Source organism: Belonocnema kinseyi, chromosome 6, assembly GCF_010883055.1.
Source record: "Belonocnema kinseyi isolate 2016_QV_RU_SX_M_011 chromosome 6, B_treatae_v1, whole genome shotgun sequence".
NCBI classification, from domain to species: Eukaryota; Metazoa; Arthropoda; class Insecta; order Hymenoptera; family Cynipidae; genus Belonocnema; species Belonocnema kinseyi.
Genome location: NC_046662.1, coordinates 25,318,574 through 25,336,850, shown reverse-complemented (window position 1 = coordinate 25,336,850; position 18,277 = coordinate 25,318,574). Strand labels below are relative to the sequence as shown.

Sequence of the window (18,277 nt, the reverse complement as noted above, 5' to 3'; positions counted from 1 at the left end):
AATTGTGAAGATTTTTTGAGAAAACTATTACTATCTCTAAACACAAACAAGAATTACCATGTTCTCTAGAAATTGGAGCTAACGATTTGAGATAATCAAGCGACAGTCTAATTCAAATGACAATGCTAAATTTTGAAATGGACTTTAATATTGTCGCTACCTTCTCAAATCAGTTAAAGAATTCTAAATTTGTTGTCACAAAACGTCTATTACCATGATCAGAAGTAATTTACTTCCAATCATAAACAAAAATGACCATCTTCTCCAGCCTCAGACAAGAATTTAATTCAATGCTTCAGCTACAGTCCAATTCAGAAGGACAAGACGATCTTCTGAAATGGGTTCGCATGTTCGCTCTGCTTTAATCAGTTAAGGAATTGTAAAGCTGCTTGCTCAAGACTCTTATCATCTATAAGCATTAAGCATAAACAATACTAAAATCTAAGATATAAGAGACTATAAAGTCGGGAAATGTAAGAGAAGAAAAATCCTATTACAGTGATAGCAGCTTTTTCCAAGTTCTTTACGTGTTTGCTCTTGAAGGAATTGGCGCCAAGTACTTTACGAGCATGCGCCGCGACGCCGTCTTCCTCGTCGCCAGCGTGGGTCTGTTTTATGCGACCTTTACCTAACGACCCTCCCGCGTCGCAACCCACCCTCCTGGCTTCCTTCACCGCCGCAACCACCCCCGTCGCCAACCCTGACCTGATTTATGAGATTCTGGAAACGTCTACCCTACCTACCGAGCCGCGTTTTCGTGGATCCTCTCTTTCTCTCTCTCTCTCGTCTTTTCTTTTCCTTTCTTCGCTTTCTCCACATCTTCTCTTTCAGCACATCCTTCTTTCTCTTTCTCAACATCTTTCTTTCTCAGTCTCTTCACCTTTTCGTACTCTCGTCTTGTAGACAGCTGGCTAGTGTTTCCACGAGTTCATGCGCACCTACCCCTATGTGTAGTATCTCTATTCTGGAGAGGATACAAGCAAGTGGAGTTCTCACTGAACTTTCCTCCTTCATCTCATCAGTCTTCATAGCATTCCGTGTGTTCCAGAATGTAGGGTATCTTCTGCGGCTTGTTGTTTTTTGGATTTGCGGGGAGAGCCTCTCCCATGAAGCTTCTATTTGGTTCAAATTTGTTTGATTCACCCTATGTGTACCAGACATACAAGCAGGATGGAAAAAGAAAGCTGAGGAAAAAGGAGGAGTAGGTGAGGGTAAGAGTATAGGATACGCTCTGCTCTTCTTTACACGTTGCGATGGCAGGCACGGCAGCGAGGTTAATAGTAACAGTACGTCATCCTGTCTGTCTCTCTTGGCTCCTTCTTCCCTTTTCGCTCTCTCCTTCACCCCCGCATACTGCCCAGCAATATTTTCTCTTTCTCTTTATCATGGCTCTCACACTCTCCTTAACAGCCTTCACTCTCTAAAAGCCTGGGTGTGATCTATGGCGGGACGTTGCGTCACTCTGGGAACAGATGCAGGGATCGTATATTACCCGGCCATATCTACGAGAAAGAGAGAGACACCAACTGGGAAGGAGAGAGTAAACCGAGCGCCGTACCGCACGATCAAAAGAATGGCGAACGACACAAATCACTCGGCCTTTTGTGCTCCAGATCTGATTTTTCCGTACCGGGGGTGGAAAGAAGTTTGCTTCTACCACTGCTACTCAAAAATCGCTTTTTCCAGAACTCTAGATCGATATTCTCACGGCGATAATGATAATTCCGGGTGATTTAACGCTTTGGGCTTGAGACATTTGGAATTAATTTATCGTCGGTTAAGCCTTATCTGCTGCATTCAGAGACATCGGAATTATATGACCATTATTTAGAGTCTCTTTCAGAGAGAGGAAAATACACATGTAAACGAGATTCAAAAATAAACTTTTTTATGGTTTTGAAAACATGTTTTTAGTCATAATTTGTACGGAATCTTCAGTAAGTATAGTAATGTTTATAATTCGATTAATTAATTAATTTAAAACCTTCAAACTTCATTATTTTATAATTATTAAGTTTTAAACTTTGAATCTTGCGCAAATTATTTTGTTTTTTTTTCAGATTTTGTGTACTTAATCTAATCATGAACATTATTTGGAGTCTCTTTCCGAGAGAAGAAAATCAAATTATAAACGAGATTCGAAAATAAGCCTTTTTATGGTTTAAAAAACATGTTTTTGGTCAGAATTTATATAGAATCTTCAGTAGAGTATAATAATGTTAATATTTTGTGAAATTTTAATTGATTTCAGGAGTATTAGAGCATTCTTGTAGGGTTTCAAAGTTTTTAAATTATTTTAAAGATTCCAAGGTATTAAAAAAGGAACACAAAAGATATTTAAACATTTCAAGGAATTTTAGAGAATTTTAAGGAATTTATGATCAATTTCAGGAAGTTAATAATTCGGAATGTAATTTTAAGGGGCTTCTTGGGATTAAAAGAGATTTATATGAGTCTTATAACTCAAGGTATTCTACACTCAATTTAAACTAATTCTTAGGGATTTCAAAAGTTTGAAGAAACTTTAAAAATTTCAAAGGATTTGATAGAATATAGTGTATCTTAACTGATTTGAAGATATTCCATCGAATCATACAAAGAATTTCTATAGATTTTTAAGGATTGAAGAAACTGGATTTTTAAGATGTAATTTTTTAAACTTTGCGAGTTTCCAAAATTGAAAATGAATTCAGATTTTGTCTTCAGAATTTAAAGTGTTTAAAGGTAATAATTTTAAAATATGAATCCCAACTATTTAACACATTCAGAAATGGCAAGATTTGTGCAATTAAAGTGTTTGAATTTGATTACTTTTAAAATTAGACTAGTTTTAAACCAATTTTTTGTTATAACTTGAAATTCGTCAAGTTAAACGAATTTTCAAATTTAAAGCTAAATACTTCTAGTAAATTAAAATCCTGCATATATTTTTAAAGCTTGCCGTTTATAATCTGATGATCACAATCATAATTTAAGATTTCTTAAGCATTAAACCTTTATGTTTTCAAAAATTAATTTTCAATTTTCAAAATTAGAATGATTTTTTTCTACATAATGGCTTCGTGTTATAAAAATTCAAGTTTCAAATACTGGAAATTCATCAAACGGTGAAGAGTTTCTATTAGAGCATTTCCAAAAAGTAAACTGGAATATTAAAAAAAAAAAATTATAAAATTAAAGCCTTGAGAATTCATTATTATTTAATTTTTAAGTCTTAAAATTTGAAGTTTTCAAAAACTTAAAGATCATCAAATTGTGAAGAGTTTCTTTTTGAGGGTTTCCAAAACGTCAAATAGAATATTAAAAAAAAAAAATTAAAAAAATTAAAGCCTTCAAATTTAATTATTTTTTAAGCGTTAAGTTTAAAAATTTGAATTTTTCAACAATTCCAAAGTTTTTCAGTTTTTTTCTACTGAATTTAATAATTTCAATTAAATTGTGTTACAATCTAAAGCCCCCTCTACAATTTATAGCGTTCAAAGTTTATAATTTAACAAATGGTAAACTTTAAAGTGAGTTTTCAAAATTGAAAATGTTCATAATTTTATTTTTCAAATTTTAAGTTGATGGTGAATTTTAGAGATTTAGCGATCATGGTTTTATAATTTTGAATGAAAATTTACAACGGTTTTAAAATTAAAAATCAATTTAATGGTAGGAATACAAATTTTTTGTAGCTTGTAAGGAATTCAAAAAAATTGGAGAGTTTTTCAGAGTTTTTAGAGAATTTGAATAGAATTCAAGGGGTTTAATAGATTTCAGTGTATTACAAATATTTCATTTTTCAAATTGTTATTATCAGGTTTTATCGAATTGAATAGAATTTTCAAAATTTTAGCAATTTTCAAAAGATTTTCAAAGGTATTTAAGACTTTAAACGGTTTTCGACGTTTTACTTGATTTTAATTTATTATTTATTAATTTAATAATTTATTCACTTAATTAATTAATTAATTTTCAGGTATTTCAAAGAATGTGACAGAGTTTTTTTAATTAAATTTTTTTAAGAAAAAAGATCATCTCTTTCGTTCCACTGGGAATCGAACCACACAACTTCCGATTGCTGGTCGCGTGCTTTCCCATTAATCTATTGTATAGATCGAGAAAAGAATAATTTTTCAGAAAAAACAAAATGAATAATAAAAGAAAAATAAAGTAAAAAAAAATAATGTAAATAAATTTCTGGAAAGAGATTCTTTTTTGATCTCTCTAGCAGCTTAATTTGAAAGCACCCTACTGGCAATCGGAAGTTCTGTGGTTCGATTCTCAAAACAGTTAAAGGAGAAAAACTTTTTTTAGACAGAATTTAATTTAAAATTTGTTTAATTCATAGCTCCATCTAGTCTGTAAAGACGTCTAAAGATTTTCTTTATTCTCTAAAGATGATAAAGATTTTTTGAAAGGGCTTATATAGTATTGGAAAAACTTTCAAGGATTTGAACAAGGTTTCGAAGTTCGTAAGGGTTTGTAAAAAAGTCTTTTAAGTTTTTAGAGAATTTCAAAGAATTTTAAAAAGTAATTCAAGATATCAATGGTATTAAAAAATTTTGAGCGGATTTGAATGGATTTCTAGAAAACTTGCGAGAGAAATAAAATAAAATTCCAAGAGAGTTCGTGGGTGTTCGACTTTTGTGAATTGCAGAGAGTTTAGGGATTTCATGGTACTTCACCATATTTAAGGGATTATGGGATTTCAAAAGAAATAATAAGAATTCAATGAATTTTAAATGTTTCAAATGATTAAAAAAAATTGAGGAGTTTTTCAGGATGTTTTAGGAGAACTAAATAGATTTTAAAGCCTTACCTATGTTTTAAATATTCGAAAGAATTTCACGCGATGTTATTCGGAATACACAGAAAAAGGAAAAAATAAAAGATCGGCTATTGTAAAATGAAAAATTATTTAACTTTATTTCATACCAAGATTACTCTTAGAATTGTTGCTTTTAATTCAAAGGACTTTGCTTTAAAAGCAAGGGTTCTGAGATCTTAGATCTCGCGCCAAAGTTGAATTAAATCAAGGTGAAGTTGCGTGAATAAATATCTCGAAATATCTCTCTGGGCACCATTTTGAATTTCTTAATCGAGCCCAAGGCCTGAAAGCTTTCAAACCAGAAGAACATTTGAAGTCTCCTGAGACCCATTTTTTCGAGACCAACAATAATATTAAATCCAACAAGCAAGGGAGTGACGAATCGCTTCGCGCGTAGGAGCGTTATTACTTTTCCTTGTTAATCCGTATCACCACGCCTGCGAACGTTAGGTTAATTTATGTAACATTTCGTAGAGGGAAAATCAGAAAGTTCGAGGAGAGCTGGACGCTCACCCCGGAATTCTCTCTTGGTCGCTATCGTTCCTAGTCGTATATCTCTTGGACGTACGCCCTCCAAAACGCGCAGCCTTTGTTTCAGATATTTATGAGACATTTTAATTCGCGCCCAACGCCACCCGCTTTTTGGGGTGCCGGAGCGGGAGGCGCAAGGGGATAATAGGCATAAGGGGCTCCCAATAAAATGTCCAGGCAGTCTCTTTCGACCTCCACCCTCTTTTTCGGAACTGAGGCCATCAGCACAAACAAACTATTCCTCCCCTGGAAAGTAGATAAATATTATCCCGATCGTAAACTACTTTAGTAGTCTATGATAGCCGAGTGGCGACCTGACCGGGAAATGACCGGGAATTGAATTAAAAAACTGGGAATTCACTTCTGGTTATTTGTAGAATTCCTGAAAATAAAACTAAAAATCCAGCGATCAAATTTGGACAACTACCAGAAAATGTTCCTACAGTTACTTGAAAAGAGCAAAAAAAAATGTATAAAAAAAAAGAAAAAAATTATTTTTTTGGATAAAAATAAAAAAGAGGAAAGAGTTGTTGTTGCATGGTATGCAGTTGCAGTTCCTGTCTGCTCGAATTTTTTTTAATTTATTTTTTTTATTTTTTAATACACTGAACTCTCGTTTCAGTCACTCCGTTCTCAGCTTTCCTAGAAATGCTGGCTCAAGCAGTTTCTCAGGGGAGTAGGGCGAGAACAGTCATGACATTATATATATATATTCCAATTGGAAACGAGTCAGACGGCCCTCACTGTTTACGTCTATGTCTCCCCGAAATTTGTACAAGGCCATTTGAAGGCAACCCCTGACACTTGACTGAAAGCGAGAGTTTGATGTACTATTTTGCCTTGATAAGAATTTTTTATGAGTGCTGAAACGTTGGTGATTATTTTTTACAAATATTTTTTCATTGTTGTTTGATAATAGTAAAAATAAAGAAGACGTAGGATGTCGTAGCAACATTTTGTGGTGGTTGTCCAAATTTAATCGTTAGATTCTTGGTTTTGTTTTCAGGAATTCTGCAAATTAACTTTATTTTTAAACGTTAAATAGGATTAAATTAATTTTTTTCTCATTTAAGTATCTTAAATTTTACTTTTGATCATAGCAAAATTTTAGTTTTATTTATTTATTTAGAAGAACTGAGTTCAAAAAACAGCCCAGTTCCAATTTAAAATTCTTCATAATTTACGAGTTCCTTCCTTCAAATTTTATAGCAAAAAAAGCACTTCAAGTAAGTTTTAGAGTAAAATTAGCATTTTTAAGAGGAAATATTTCTGAACTATAATATAAATATTTTTTTCTTTTTTTTAGGAATTTACCTATTTTTCTTAAAAATTCAACTATTTGCGGTTAAAAGCTAAACTCTTTTTTTAACATTGATTTTGTTTTTGGAAGATTCATAATTTTTTTTAAATTACTCTTTTTTTGAAAGTGGAACTACGTTGTTGAGATTTAATTTTTTAACTAAATATGTAACTACATATTGAAGTAGAAAATGAACATTTTCTTGTTAAAAGTTAAAAAATTTGGATGTAAATTTGTCTTTTGAAATTGAAAATGCATTTATTTCATGGAAAATTCACGTATTTTGTTTAAAAGAAAAGACATTTTGAGGAAAAAAAGACTTTTTTGGGAGAAAATAATTTTATTCTGAAACAATTAATCTTATTGTTTAAAAATTCTTCTATTTGGTTGAAAATTTAAGTATTCCGGTTAAATATTTATCATTTTAGTTGAAAAATCATTTCTAAAATTAGAAATAAATTTAGTTGGTTGAAAAATAAATTCCTTTGTTGAAAATGAATTTTATTATTGAAGATTGATGATTTTAATTAAAAACTAATTTCTTTGGTTGAAAATTAGTTATTTAATTGAAGACTTATTCTTTTTTTTGAATGAAACCGAGTTTTTTACGCATAATTTAACCATTTTGTTAAAATTTAAAATTTTAACTGGAAATTCAACTATTCTATTTTTTGTTGAGATTTCAAATTTTTTGGATAAAAATTCAAGTATTTGAAAATTAATATTTTTTATTTGAAAATTAAATCCGTTTTTCAAAAATTCATGTAATTTGTGAAAAATTCGGATGTTTTTGTAGCAAAATAATCCTGTTGTTTAAAAATAAATCTTTTTTTAATTATAAAATTCAACTATTCTATTTGAAGGTTATTAATTTAATTTGAAAATTTATTAGTTTGCTGCAAAGCAAATATTTTCAACTGAAAATTTTACCGTTTGAGTCGAAATTACCTTTTCAAGTTCGAAATTTAACAATTTCGATGTAAATTTACCTTTTTTATTGAAAATTCATTTATTTCGTTGGTAATTCACGTATTTTGTCAAAAAAATTAATTTTTTGGGAGAAAATAGACTTTTTCTGCTAGAAAGTAGACTCTTTCTAGTAGAAAATTTTTTTTCTTTGAAAGTTAATCTTATTGTTTAAAAATTCTTCTTTTTGGTGGAAAATTTAAGTATTCCAATTAACTATTTTTATTTGAGTATAAGATTCATATTTTAGGTTAAAAATGAATTTTATTTATTGAAAAATAAACTATTTTATTAAAAATTAATTTTTTGTTTGGGATATTCATCATTTTATTTAAAAATTTCTTTCTTTGGTTTAAAAATAAGCTGTTTCATTAAAAAATTGTTTTTTCTTTGGATGAACAAGATTTTTTTTACCGAAAACTAAACTAATTTATTGAACATTTATTTCTACTTTGGTTGAAAATAATTTGTTTCCTAAATTGAGTATGAAAATACTATTCTAATGGAGTATTCCATAATTTTTGCTGAAAATTCTTCTCATTTGTTGAGAACTCATTTATTCACTGAAAATTTAATTGTTCAATTTTTGAACGAAGAATGATTTTTTTTAGTTGAAAATTCGTCTTTTTTGGTTCAACATTGATTTTCTTAACCTAAAACTTAATTATATAAGGTTTGGTTGATAATTTATATTTTTTAGTAAATTTTTGTTGAAAGTTCAACTGTTTCGTTTGAATATTCATTGTTTTAGTTAAAAACTCTTTTTTTGGAAAATTCAACTATTCAGGTCGAGGATTCATAATTTTCGTTAAAAATTGATCAGTTAAGATCAAAATTAATATTTTCTATTCCATATTCTGTTTAAAATTGATTTTTTGTCTAGTTCAAAATCAACTAATTGGTTGAAAATGTGTCTTCTCTGATTGAAAATTCAACTATTTTTTTCTTGTATTTTCTTGAAAAGTTGTATTTTTTAGCAGAAAATTAATCTGTTTGTTTGAAAATTTATGTTATTGTCCAAAAATTCGTCTTTTTTTTCCTTTAAATGTTCATCATTTTAGTTGAAAATTCATGTGTATGGTTTAAAATTCCACTGTTTCAGTTAATGATTTATAATTTTATTTAAAAGTTAACTGATTTTCACTTATTTGACCGAAAAAATTAAAAACCTTGACCGGGAAAAACCTGGAAATGACCGGGAATTTGAAATCGTCTGCTGAATCGCCACCCTCATGTATAGTAGTATTAGAGAGGATATATCCTCTCAAAATGGTTTCATCACGATGCGTCAGCGGGGCCTCGATCTCGAAATAATCGAATCGGAAATTAAGAATAGGCAGTAAATAATGAGATATGCAGGTTTCTAATGGGTCTCTCGTGTCGCCGATAAACTATGATGATGCAGTCGAATGGTCTTTCAAAAGAGGGAGATGGAATAGTTTTCATTATGGTGATACGATTTATGACTGTCATGTGGAGTTTAATTTGATCAGGAAACATATTCTTATCAAACAGATCCAATCTACAGATTTGTTTTTATTTATCTTATAGTTATGATAATTGATTTATATGGTTCTTGTAATTAAAATTAGAAACTAAGAATAGAAAGAAAACCAATCACACTGTCAAATCCTTACCAGCGCTCACTCACGTGACTATTAAAACTGTTTCACGATTTTTAATTAGAATAAGTTTTGGATCTACTAGTTAAAAAAAAAAATCCTCTCTAGCACTGCTGGGATTCGAACCCAGGTCTGCGGATTACTAGTTTGGTGCTCCAACCCACTAAGCTATGGGCTAGAGCGCCAGAGCAGGGTTCGAATCCCAGCACAGCCAGAGGATTTTTTTTAATATAACCAAAAAAATAAAACTATGCAAAAAACTATTTCATTTTTGACAAAATTACGTCAAATCTAATGATTTAGTACACTTTTCTAAAATAAATGAGTATACTAATTTGTGCGTCTCTATTTTTCAGGTAAGTAGTGGTCTCCAATCGTTTGAAAAAAGCCACCAGTTAACCCCGCCGGTACCGGACGGGAGATATGCGCAGCAAGCAGCAGCCGAGGCCTTCCTTCCGGTGGCCGCAGCAGCGCGGCGATAACATTACCGGTAAATAATACACGTGTATTTGAAAATACGTGCACGAACTTTCTGTTTTTAGCACAATTTTGCCTGCCCCGACACCAAAGTATCAAATGGCAGACGCTTATGAGCAGTTTTTTTGTTTAAATTTAAACATAGCACACTGTAAATTTAAACCAGTTAGCATTTGACTGATTATCAGTAATTTTAACAGATTAACCAGTAATTTTAACAGATTAACCAGTAATTTTAACGGATTAATCAGTAATTTTAACGGAAGAATCAGTGAATATTGCTGACTGAATCAATCAGTAAATTAAAGTGACTGATTTTTCTGCTATAACAAAATAGTGCAATTATATCTAAACTAAGATGGCTAATTAAATATCTGTATTAAAAAAAAATGATTAACACATTGAAAGTTACGGATTCGATTAATAAAAATGACTTGTTTAATTAGTGAAAGTTTCTGATTACGTCATTCAAAATGACTAGGTTTAGAATTTAGATGATTCAAAATTACTGATTTGGTCAGTAGACATAAATGATTAGATCACTTTGTCTTTATTGGAAATAAATAAATCTTCTAGCTTAAGATTGATGTTTTTACTTGAATTCGACTGTTTTTTATTTTTAATAATATTTTTTATTAAAAATTCAAATACTTGGTTCAAATTTAAACTACACATACTTCAAAACTTTTTCTTTAATGGTTTACTATTTTAGTTGACAATTTATCTGTTTGGTTGAAAACTTAAATATGTTATTCAAAATTCGTTTTCTTTGTTATTCAAAAATATATCTACTTGTTTGAAAGTTAAGCTAATTTTTAAAAAAATTTTATTTTAAATGGTTCATCAATTTAGTTAAATACTTGTTTTTGCAATACATAACTTAATTATTTTGGTAAAAAATTTTAGTTTTTCTGTCAAACATTAATTTTCTGTTACTGAAAATTTAATAATTTCATTTCTGATTAAAAAGTTATCTTTTCAGTTGAAAATTCAACTATTTGTTAGAAACTTCACGTATTTTGATGAAAATTCATCTTTATCCGCAGAAAATAATTTCTTTCGCAAAAATTGGTCTTTTTCATTAAATTCAACTTGTTTTCATTTTGCATGAAAGCCTTTTTGTCTGCATTATGAACTATTCTTTATTTAAATTTAAAACATTTTTTAGTTGAAATATCAATTATTGCATTTTTTAGTTGCGGATTCAACTATTTGATTGAATATTGATCTTTTTTACCCTTAAATTTCGTCGTGTTGGGTATAAAATTAAACTTTCATTACACAAATTAAACCGCTTGAATACAGGACCTATATTTTTCTAGGATTTCAAGAAATATCAAATTTTATAAAATTTCACGGGATTTCAACATATTTTAATGGGTTTCAAAGAATTTATTCACAAGCAAGGGATTCCGTAGGGCTTCAAAATTTTAAGCGATTTTCAAAAATATTTTATAATTCATTTATATTGACTTATAATTCACCCTGATTTCTGATTAATTTACCCTGAAATTATTTTGAATTCTGGTGAATTCACCACATTCTATTAAATTTAATGCATTTAAAAAATATTGTGTAATTAATTTTAAAACCCTTTAAACCCGCCTTAAATTCTTGGGAATTTTATCAAATTTTTTCAAATTCTCTTGAATTTGTCTACAATCATTTGAACAATAATCAATTCAATGAATTTTCCAAAGAATTTTTAAAAATATTTTTGAATTTCTTGTAATTTACAGGATTTTCTTGTATTTTCCTTGAATTTTTATGAATTTAATAAAATTCTTTGTATATTCCCAAAGTTTCTCTAAATTAATTCAAATTTCACTCACGTGAATAGAATTTCTAAGATTTTTTTCTAAATAATTTGAATGATTTTTAATGTGACTGGAATTGATTTCAAGTCTTATAAATACTTTGATATTCGCTTGAATTTTTTAATTTATTAGGAGTCTTTTAAATTGTCCACGTTCTATTTAATTTAATGGAACGAAAATAAATTCTGTCATTCATTTTGAAGTCTTCTAAACTCGCCTTAAATTTTTAGGAATTTTATAAAATTACTTTATATTCTCTTGAATTTTTCTACACTCATTTTAAGATCACTGAATTGAATGCAATTTTCGTAGATTTATTTTTGAATTGCTTTTAATTTATTTAATTTTTGTTTCAATTTACCTTAAATTTTCATGAAATTTATCAAATTCTTTTTATTTCTCTCAAGTTCCTCTAAATTCATTTCAATTTGAAATTAATAAAATTTCAACATTTTCTTTCCAAGTAGTTTAAATTATAATTTATGTAACTTGAATTCATTTGAAGTCTTATGAATTCTTTGAAATTCTCCTAATTTTTTTTTTCACTTGAATTCTTTTGAATTCACCACACTCTATTTAATCTCAAGGATTTGTAAAAAGAAAATTGTGTAATTCATTTTAATGTATTTTAAACTTTCCTTTAATTCTTAGGCATTTTTGACATTTTTTTTAAATCTCCTTAATTTTTCAACACTCATTTCAAGATTTCTGTAATCAATTAATTTTTCGAAGAAGTTTAAAAATATTTTTGCAATTTTTTCAACTCAAATAATTTTTTTTTTTATTTTCTTTGAATTTTCATGAATTTTATTAAATTTTTTTTATTTCCCTTAACCTCGTCTAAATTAATTCCAATTTCACTAAAATGATTGGAATTTCTACGATTTTTTTTCCCAAATAATTCGAATTATTTCGAATGTAACTTGAATCGATTTTCAAGTCTCCCGAATCGAAAGCTTTTTATTTAGTTTAAATTTAGAAAAACATTTTTAGCTGTGTCTTTGAAAGCGATTTGTTTGAATCAACAAAAGTGTTGTTGGCTCAACCGTAGATTATAGTTCTTACATGTATAATAAATTATGCAGTTGACCCTATCATATTGACCCATCTCTTTTTGTTTCCAATCAAATCTGTTGGCAGATCTCGTCTTTGGTTAATTAAAACAAAATTAGGCTGGATCAAACAAATATTTTATTGAACCAACCAAAATTTGTCTGATTAAAACAAATTTTTCCCTTATATTTAATAAAACAATTTTTTTCCGAGTGAACTTGGTTTTGCTGAAACATGAATTTTGAAATGAGACATTTTGATCCAACTCTAACTGATTTCTCGCGAATCAAATTAGCCGATCGCGGAAATTTCTGGCAGCTGTGATAACGCTACGTCCGCAAATTGCAACTCATTAACCGATTATCGTCACCCGAAGAGTTGGAGCGAGTCGTAAATCGGTAATTTACGACTTCCATGAATGAAGCAACCGCGATCGGTAACGCGTTGAGATCGTTCGATGAACTGCCCCAGCCTTTGGTCCGTGTGCTATTGAGAATAATATAGTGGACAAAATGTGTTCGAAGTATGTTGCCTCAAAGTTACACACCCTCAATGCGATACGTAATTCACTTCTCCGAAGTAGTTCGTAAATTACGTTAATAGTCTATAATTATTTCTCAATGTCCGAAGAGCTTCTGCTGAGCCCTCTCTTATTTTACAGTCAACATTACAGCCCAACTTTCCTCAACAAGATGGTATTTTGTCCCTTCCCAAAATTCATAAATGTCGCTCTGATGCTAATAAAAATGATTTACTAATTAGATTTAACCTCAAGGATCTAAATTATATTCGAAAATTAATTTCGTTTCTCCAAGTAGACGAAATTTCAGGTCATATTTTATATTAGGCAACCAAATCAAGATAACTGAAAAGTGTAGTTGGTGAGTCACTGGTGACCGGGTGTCAACTCCTGGCCCCGAAGCGAGCCATAAATCGGTAATTTATGTGGCTCCTCACGCGATGGTGATGCGATCTCTGCAATCGATGCAATCTGGCAGAAATCATGCCACTATCCAGACTCTGAAATATCGAAATAATGAGTACTCTGTATGCTTCCATACCGATCACTCGTTTTCCTTCCCCATCAAAAATAAAATATTGCCAGCCAATCTGATTTATTCCATTACGAAACAAAAGACACATGGATATTGTACAGTCTGCCGTCACATAAATAATGCACCCTCAATATGAATTTTCACAATCTCTACCGAATTGTCATTCAGATAACATTTATATCTAAAGATCTACCGCAACTGAGCGGGACAGGTGGGGTAAAACGAGACACCCACTTTTGATTCAAAGAAACAGCAAGTCATGACATGCAACGATTTCGTGTGTCCCACTTTACCCTACTCGACTCCTTTTTTCATCAGCAAATTCAATTTTGTACCGATTTACCCGATTTTTGTCCCCTTTTAGAGTAATCACTAAATTTGTTAATATCTAGATAAAAAGAGGTAGAGTCAGAATTGTTTTCAAATGTATCGTTTCGATTATCCACTGGAATTGTTGTCTATTGAATGGGTTCTCTCCCCTTTTTTGCACTGTCGATCACTAAAATCGTTTGATTGCTGCAGAGAACAAAGCAAGTCACTACAGCAGTAACGAGATCTCGGTGCAGGTCTTTTCATTCACTTGGTATTTTTTTTTGCCCCACCATCCCCTTGCGGTCATTCTAAATCAATCAATTCTGCCGCCGAATCCCACTCTTAACCTCCCCCTCCCCACTATTTTTAACAGCAAGGTTGTTTCGCTCTGCAAGTTTCAAGAACGCTATATTTTTATTGCTAGTATGAGTTTGAACTTCTGCAATCTGCAATGAGAGATTTTAATCAGTTGACAATTGCGAGACAAGTTTTCCATTTTAGATTATAGCTCTGTGAGATCACTTGAAAGTGTCTAGAGTGTTTTTTAAGTAGAAATATTAAAGCTTAAGGACCTCATTCTAAAATCTTTGGAATTTGAACTTCATTTAAATGGAATTGTTCTTTTTAATTACGGAACTGAAAGATTTCATTTTAGCAGCGTGAAACGGCGCTAAGCGGAACAAAAATTTGACTTTTTTAGTTGAAAAATTGATAGAAACCCTGGAGGGTAACTTCGAACGCAAGAATTCTTTGCATTTCATGACTTGCTAATGCTTTCTTTGAATGAGAAGCAAGTGTTTCGCTTTACCCCAAATGTTCCGCTTAACCCTGTGTTACGGTCATTTTTCAATTTTCAATTTATCTTCATTTTTTAGAACTGAACTTTGCCTTGAAAATACAAATGTTCTTTTCTTTGTAAATTATATTATTTGTTGAAAATTCACAGTTTAAGGTTGATAATTCCAGTTTCTTTAAAAATATTTGTCTTTTTTCTAGTTTAGAAGTCAACTTTTAATTCAAAAGTTAATTACTTTTTCGAAAATACAATATATTTTGACTTGTTATGTTATAAATTTGAACCATTTCATATTGAATTCAATATTGTTCTTATATTCATTTAATTCAAAAGAATTTATTTCCCTATTTTAGAAAGAAAGATTTTAAATTTATATTCAGTATATTCTTCAAGTGAAAGACTATTGTTAAAAAATCGTTTTAACTTCAAAGTTTATTTTGATTGTGCGAAGAATATGTTACGACAAAGACAAGAATGTACCCTATATTCCTAAAACAATATTCATTCAGTGTCTGATCCTACTTTTCAATTATCTTTAAAAATCCAGTGCGATTTTTTAAAAACTGTTTTCAAAATGCTATGCGATACATTCAACAAAGTGGGATTCTCTAATTATGTAATTATCCAAAAAGGATCTACATATAAGTAAAAAAAAAATAAATAAAGAAAATCCGATATAATTAAAAGTTAAGACTAGCCAAACGAATTATAACTGCTTTCTTTTTCTCACTTTTTGCATTTTTCATTTCCTTTATCGCAGTTGATAAATTGGATTGCTTATAGTCTTGTTTGATAAGTTGAATAACAAGCATAGTGGGATTGAAAAATAAGATAGTTAACGATTTGCTATAATTTACAATCGTCAATCGAAAGGGGATAGCGATGTAAGGTGATTGGTTAAAACGATTGGTGTTATCGAATTAATAGAGCTAGTAATATCAAGGCAAATGACCGACCCACGTATACTTAGCAAATAAACGTTGAATGTTGTTCGTAGTGGGTATGTGTTTCGTATGTGCGCATTTCTGCAATGGATTCATTCGCGAGTCATGGTAGGCAAGTCTCTGGCATTGAGGAATAGGCCTTCTCAGTCTCATAATATAATTTCCTTCCAGCGACCTCACGACCGGACTATTAATAGTCCCATGGAAACAAGCCGAGTTGTTTCCACGACTGCACCTGCCACGCGACACGGGCCTCCCCTCGAAAACACACCTTGAATTCAATTTGAGGGTTTCACACTTTTTATGCAAAGGTGGTCCCACTTTCATGTCATAAAAACATCAGAATAATGATTAAGTGTTGCTGATTTAAGAGGGTGAAATCCGATTAGGTGAGATATTACATTTCGTAGAAAACTTCATAAGTTTTAGCACCGACAGACACTATAACCCTAAGTGTAAGAATGTCCCTTTTCTAGGTCTCCCTAGAAAATTTGGTCAGGGGAATGGAAAACTGCAGAACAACAAAACTCCTGAGTGCTAACAAGTTGGGATCTGGAAATTCGACATCATCGAGTGCCCAGATTCTGGAAGTTTCTGTCTAATTATACTGTAGATAGCTTCATCCCTTTTATTATCTAAAACACCAACATCTTTTTTCTGGCTCTCTGCGAAGATTATTTTTCGATCAGATGATGCAGAATTAACTGAGGAAAATCAAACACGGTGTCTTTCTGTCGGAAGGAAAGGGACGCGTGTGCGTGACAACAAGGTCATCAAGAGACAACCAGCCTCTTCCCATCTTCCGGGTCAAACTCGGTGAAGCGTACGATGAAATGACAAGTGAAATCCTGTAACCCTGTGAGGGGGCGGAGGTCATAGAATATCGGTGCACGTCTAAATGAACCCCTCTGCCTTCTGCTTTGATTTCAAAGAGGTCTTCTAACAATCGAGGAATATCCATTTAAATACCTGCCAATACGAGAATCCACGCGATGCGAGCCGGAGGCGCACTTACATGCCCTTCTCTTGTTGACCTTTCCCTACAACTGTCATCTCTCTATGTGCACATCTGAAAGGATAATTAAATTCTTTTCAAAAAATCGCCTAGAAAAATTAGTTCTTTAATTATGTTGTCGAAAATTCTCTGTGTCGCTCATAGCGTCATCTTCCCTGGCTACATTGACAAACGTCATGTGCACTCTAAAGACTAAACGATGAAAGGCTCTTTTTTAACAAACCTTAATTGAGTAGCTCGTAACGACAATGTAAAGAGTTATACTTGGCCTCTCGTGTTGTAAAATTTTAAAAATTGGCTTCTTTCCCACGAAGGAGGCCCGCAATAAAATTATCGCTGAACTAACTTTATGATGTTCATTTAAGTTTATTGCCTCACAGTTGCATCCAAGAAAATAATTGCAAAACGTCATCATTCCCGTAGGCAATCTTGTCTTCCTAACTTCTTTTTTTTTTACCTTGAATGTCGGGACGAAGCGCCGCAGGATCAAATTCTTTTGAGGAAGATGATTTCAGTAAGTGCATTAGAAGCTCTTTGAGGTGTAATTTAGAAGATTGCAACTTATGTAGCCACTAAGTGCTACTCTTATTTCCATTCTTAACTCAAAATCGTTCTTAATATTAATAACACTTTTTGACTCGGGTTTTGTGAATCAGTTTTCTCAAATTTTGTGAATCTCTAAATTGGCTGCGAAATTTATAGCTTCGAACACTATAGATGGATACCTTTATAGACAGGTGAATGCCAAATTTGATGAATGTGAAAACTAAAAAATAATTAAATTGCTTTCAATATTCGTCTTGCTGAACTGTGCATATAAAGTAACATATAGTAAACGAAACCCAGTTTAATTAACATGACAATAATGGGTGATAATGATTAATATCTGTTTCTAATTATTGAAACTATTTCGCCTTATCAAAATAGATTAATATTTTAGTTGAAATGAGTCATTTTCCTTGTTTTTACTAACATGAAGCTTGTCATTCTAACTGGGGTTGCAAAGTTAGCGTCTCTCCTAACGAGGCACGAACATTATTATAGTCAGATAAATACCTTCATTGCGAGGCAAATACCATTTTTCGTTTGAGTATTTCTAAATATAATCAAACTTTTTGACTTGCTTTTTGGAGAATCATTTTCCTTAAAATTAGTGAGTTACTTCTAACTGGGCTACGGACTGTCAAGCTGCGAACACTATAGATGAATACGTTTATAGACACGTGAATACCATTTTTTATTTGGTGTGTATAGATGAAAGTAGAGTTTTAATTTGGTTTCAAGTCCTTTTTTTACAAACTCCTTTTAAAATTTAGTTATGTTCAATCTCTCTATCAATGTCAAAACTAAGAAAAAAAATTTAATTGCTTTAATATTCATCTTACGGAACTATCCCAATCTAGTAACATCTAGTAAACGAAAGCTAGTTTCATTGACATGACAACTCTGGTTAATAATGATGAATATCTATTCTTAATTATTGAAAATAGTTTGGCTTATTAAAAATAAATAAATAAATCATTTAGTTATAATGAGGTAGTTTCCTTGTTGTTACTAAGATAAAGCTTATCATTGT

The 18,277-nt window shown here is 31.0% G+C and overlaps 1 protein-coding gene across 1 annotated transcript in view; it reads left to right on the top strand.

Annotated features, from left to right (window-relative positions):
• LOC117175247 (protein tiptop) overlaps positions 1-18,277 on the top strand; it is a 127,869-nt gene that overhangs the window by 54,690 nt on the left and 54,902 nt on the right. The window contains exon 2 of the mRNA XM_033364934.1: positions 9,589-9,722. Coding sequence (XP_033220825.1) covers positions 9,656-9,722 — 67 coding nt within the window. The 5' untranslated portion in view covers positions 9,589-9,655. The remainder of the gene's footprint in view (positions 1-9,588; positions 9,723-18,277) is intronic.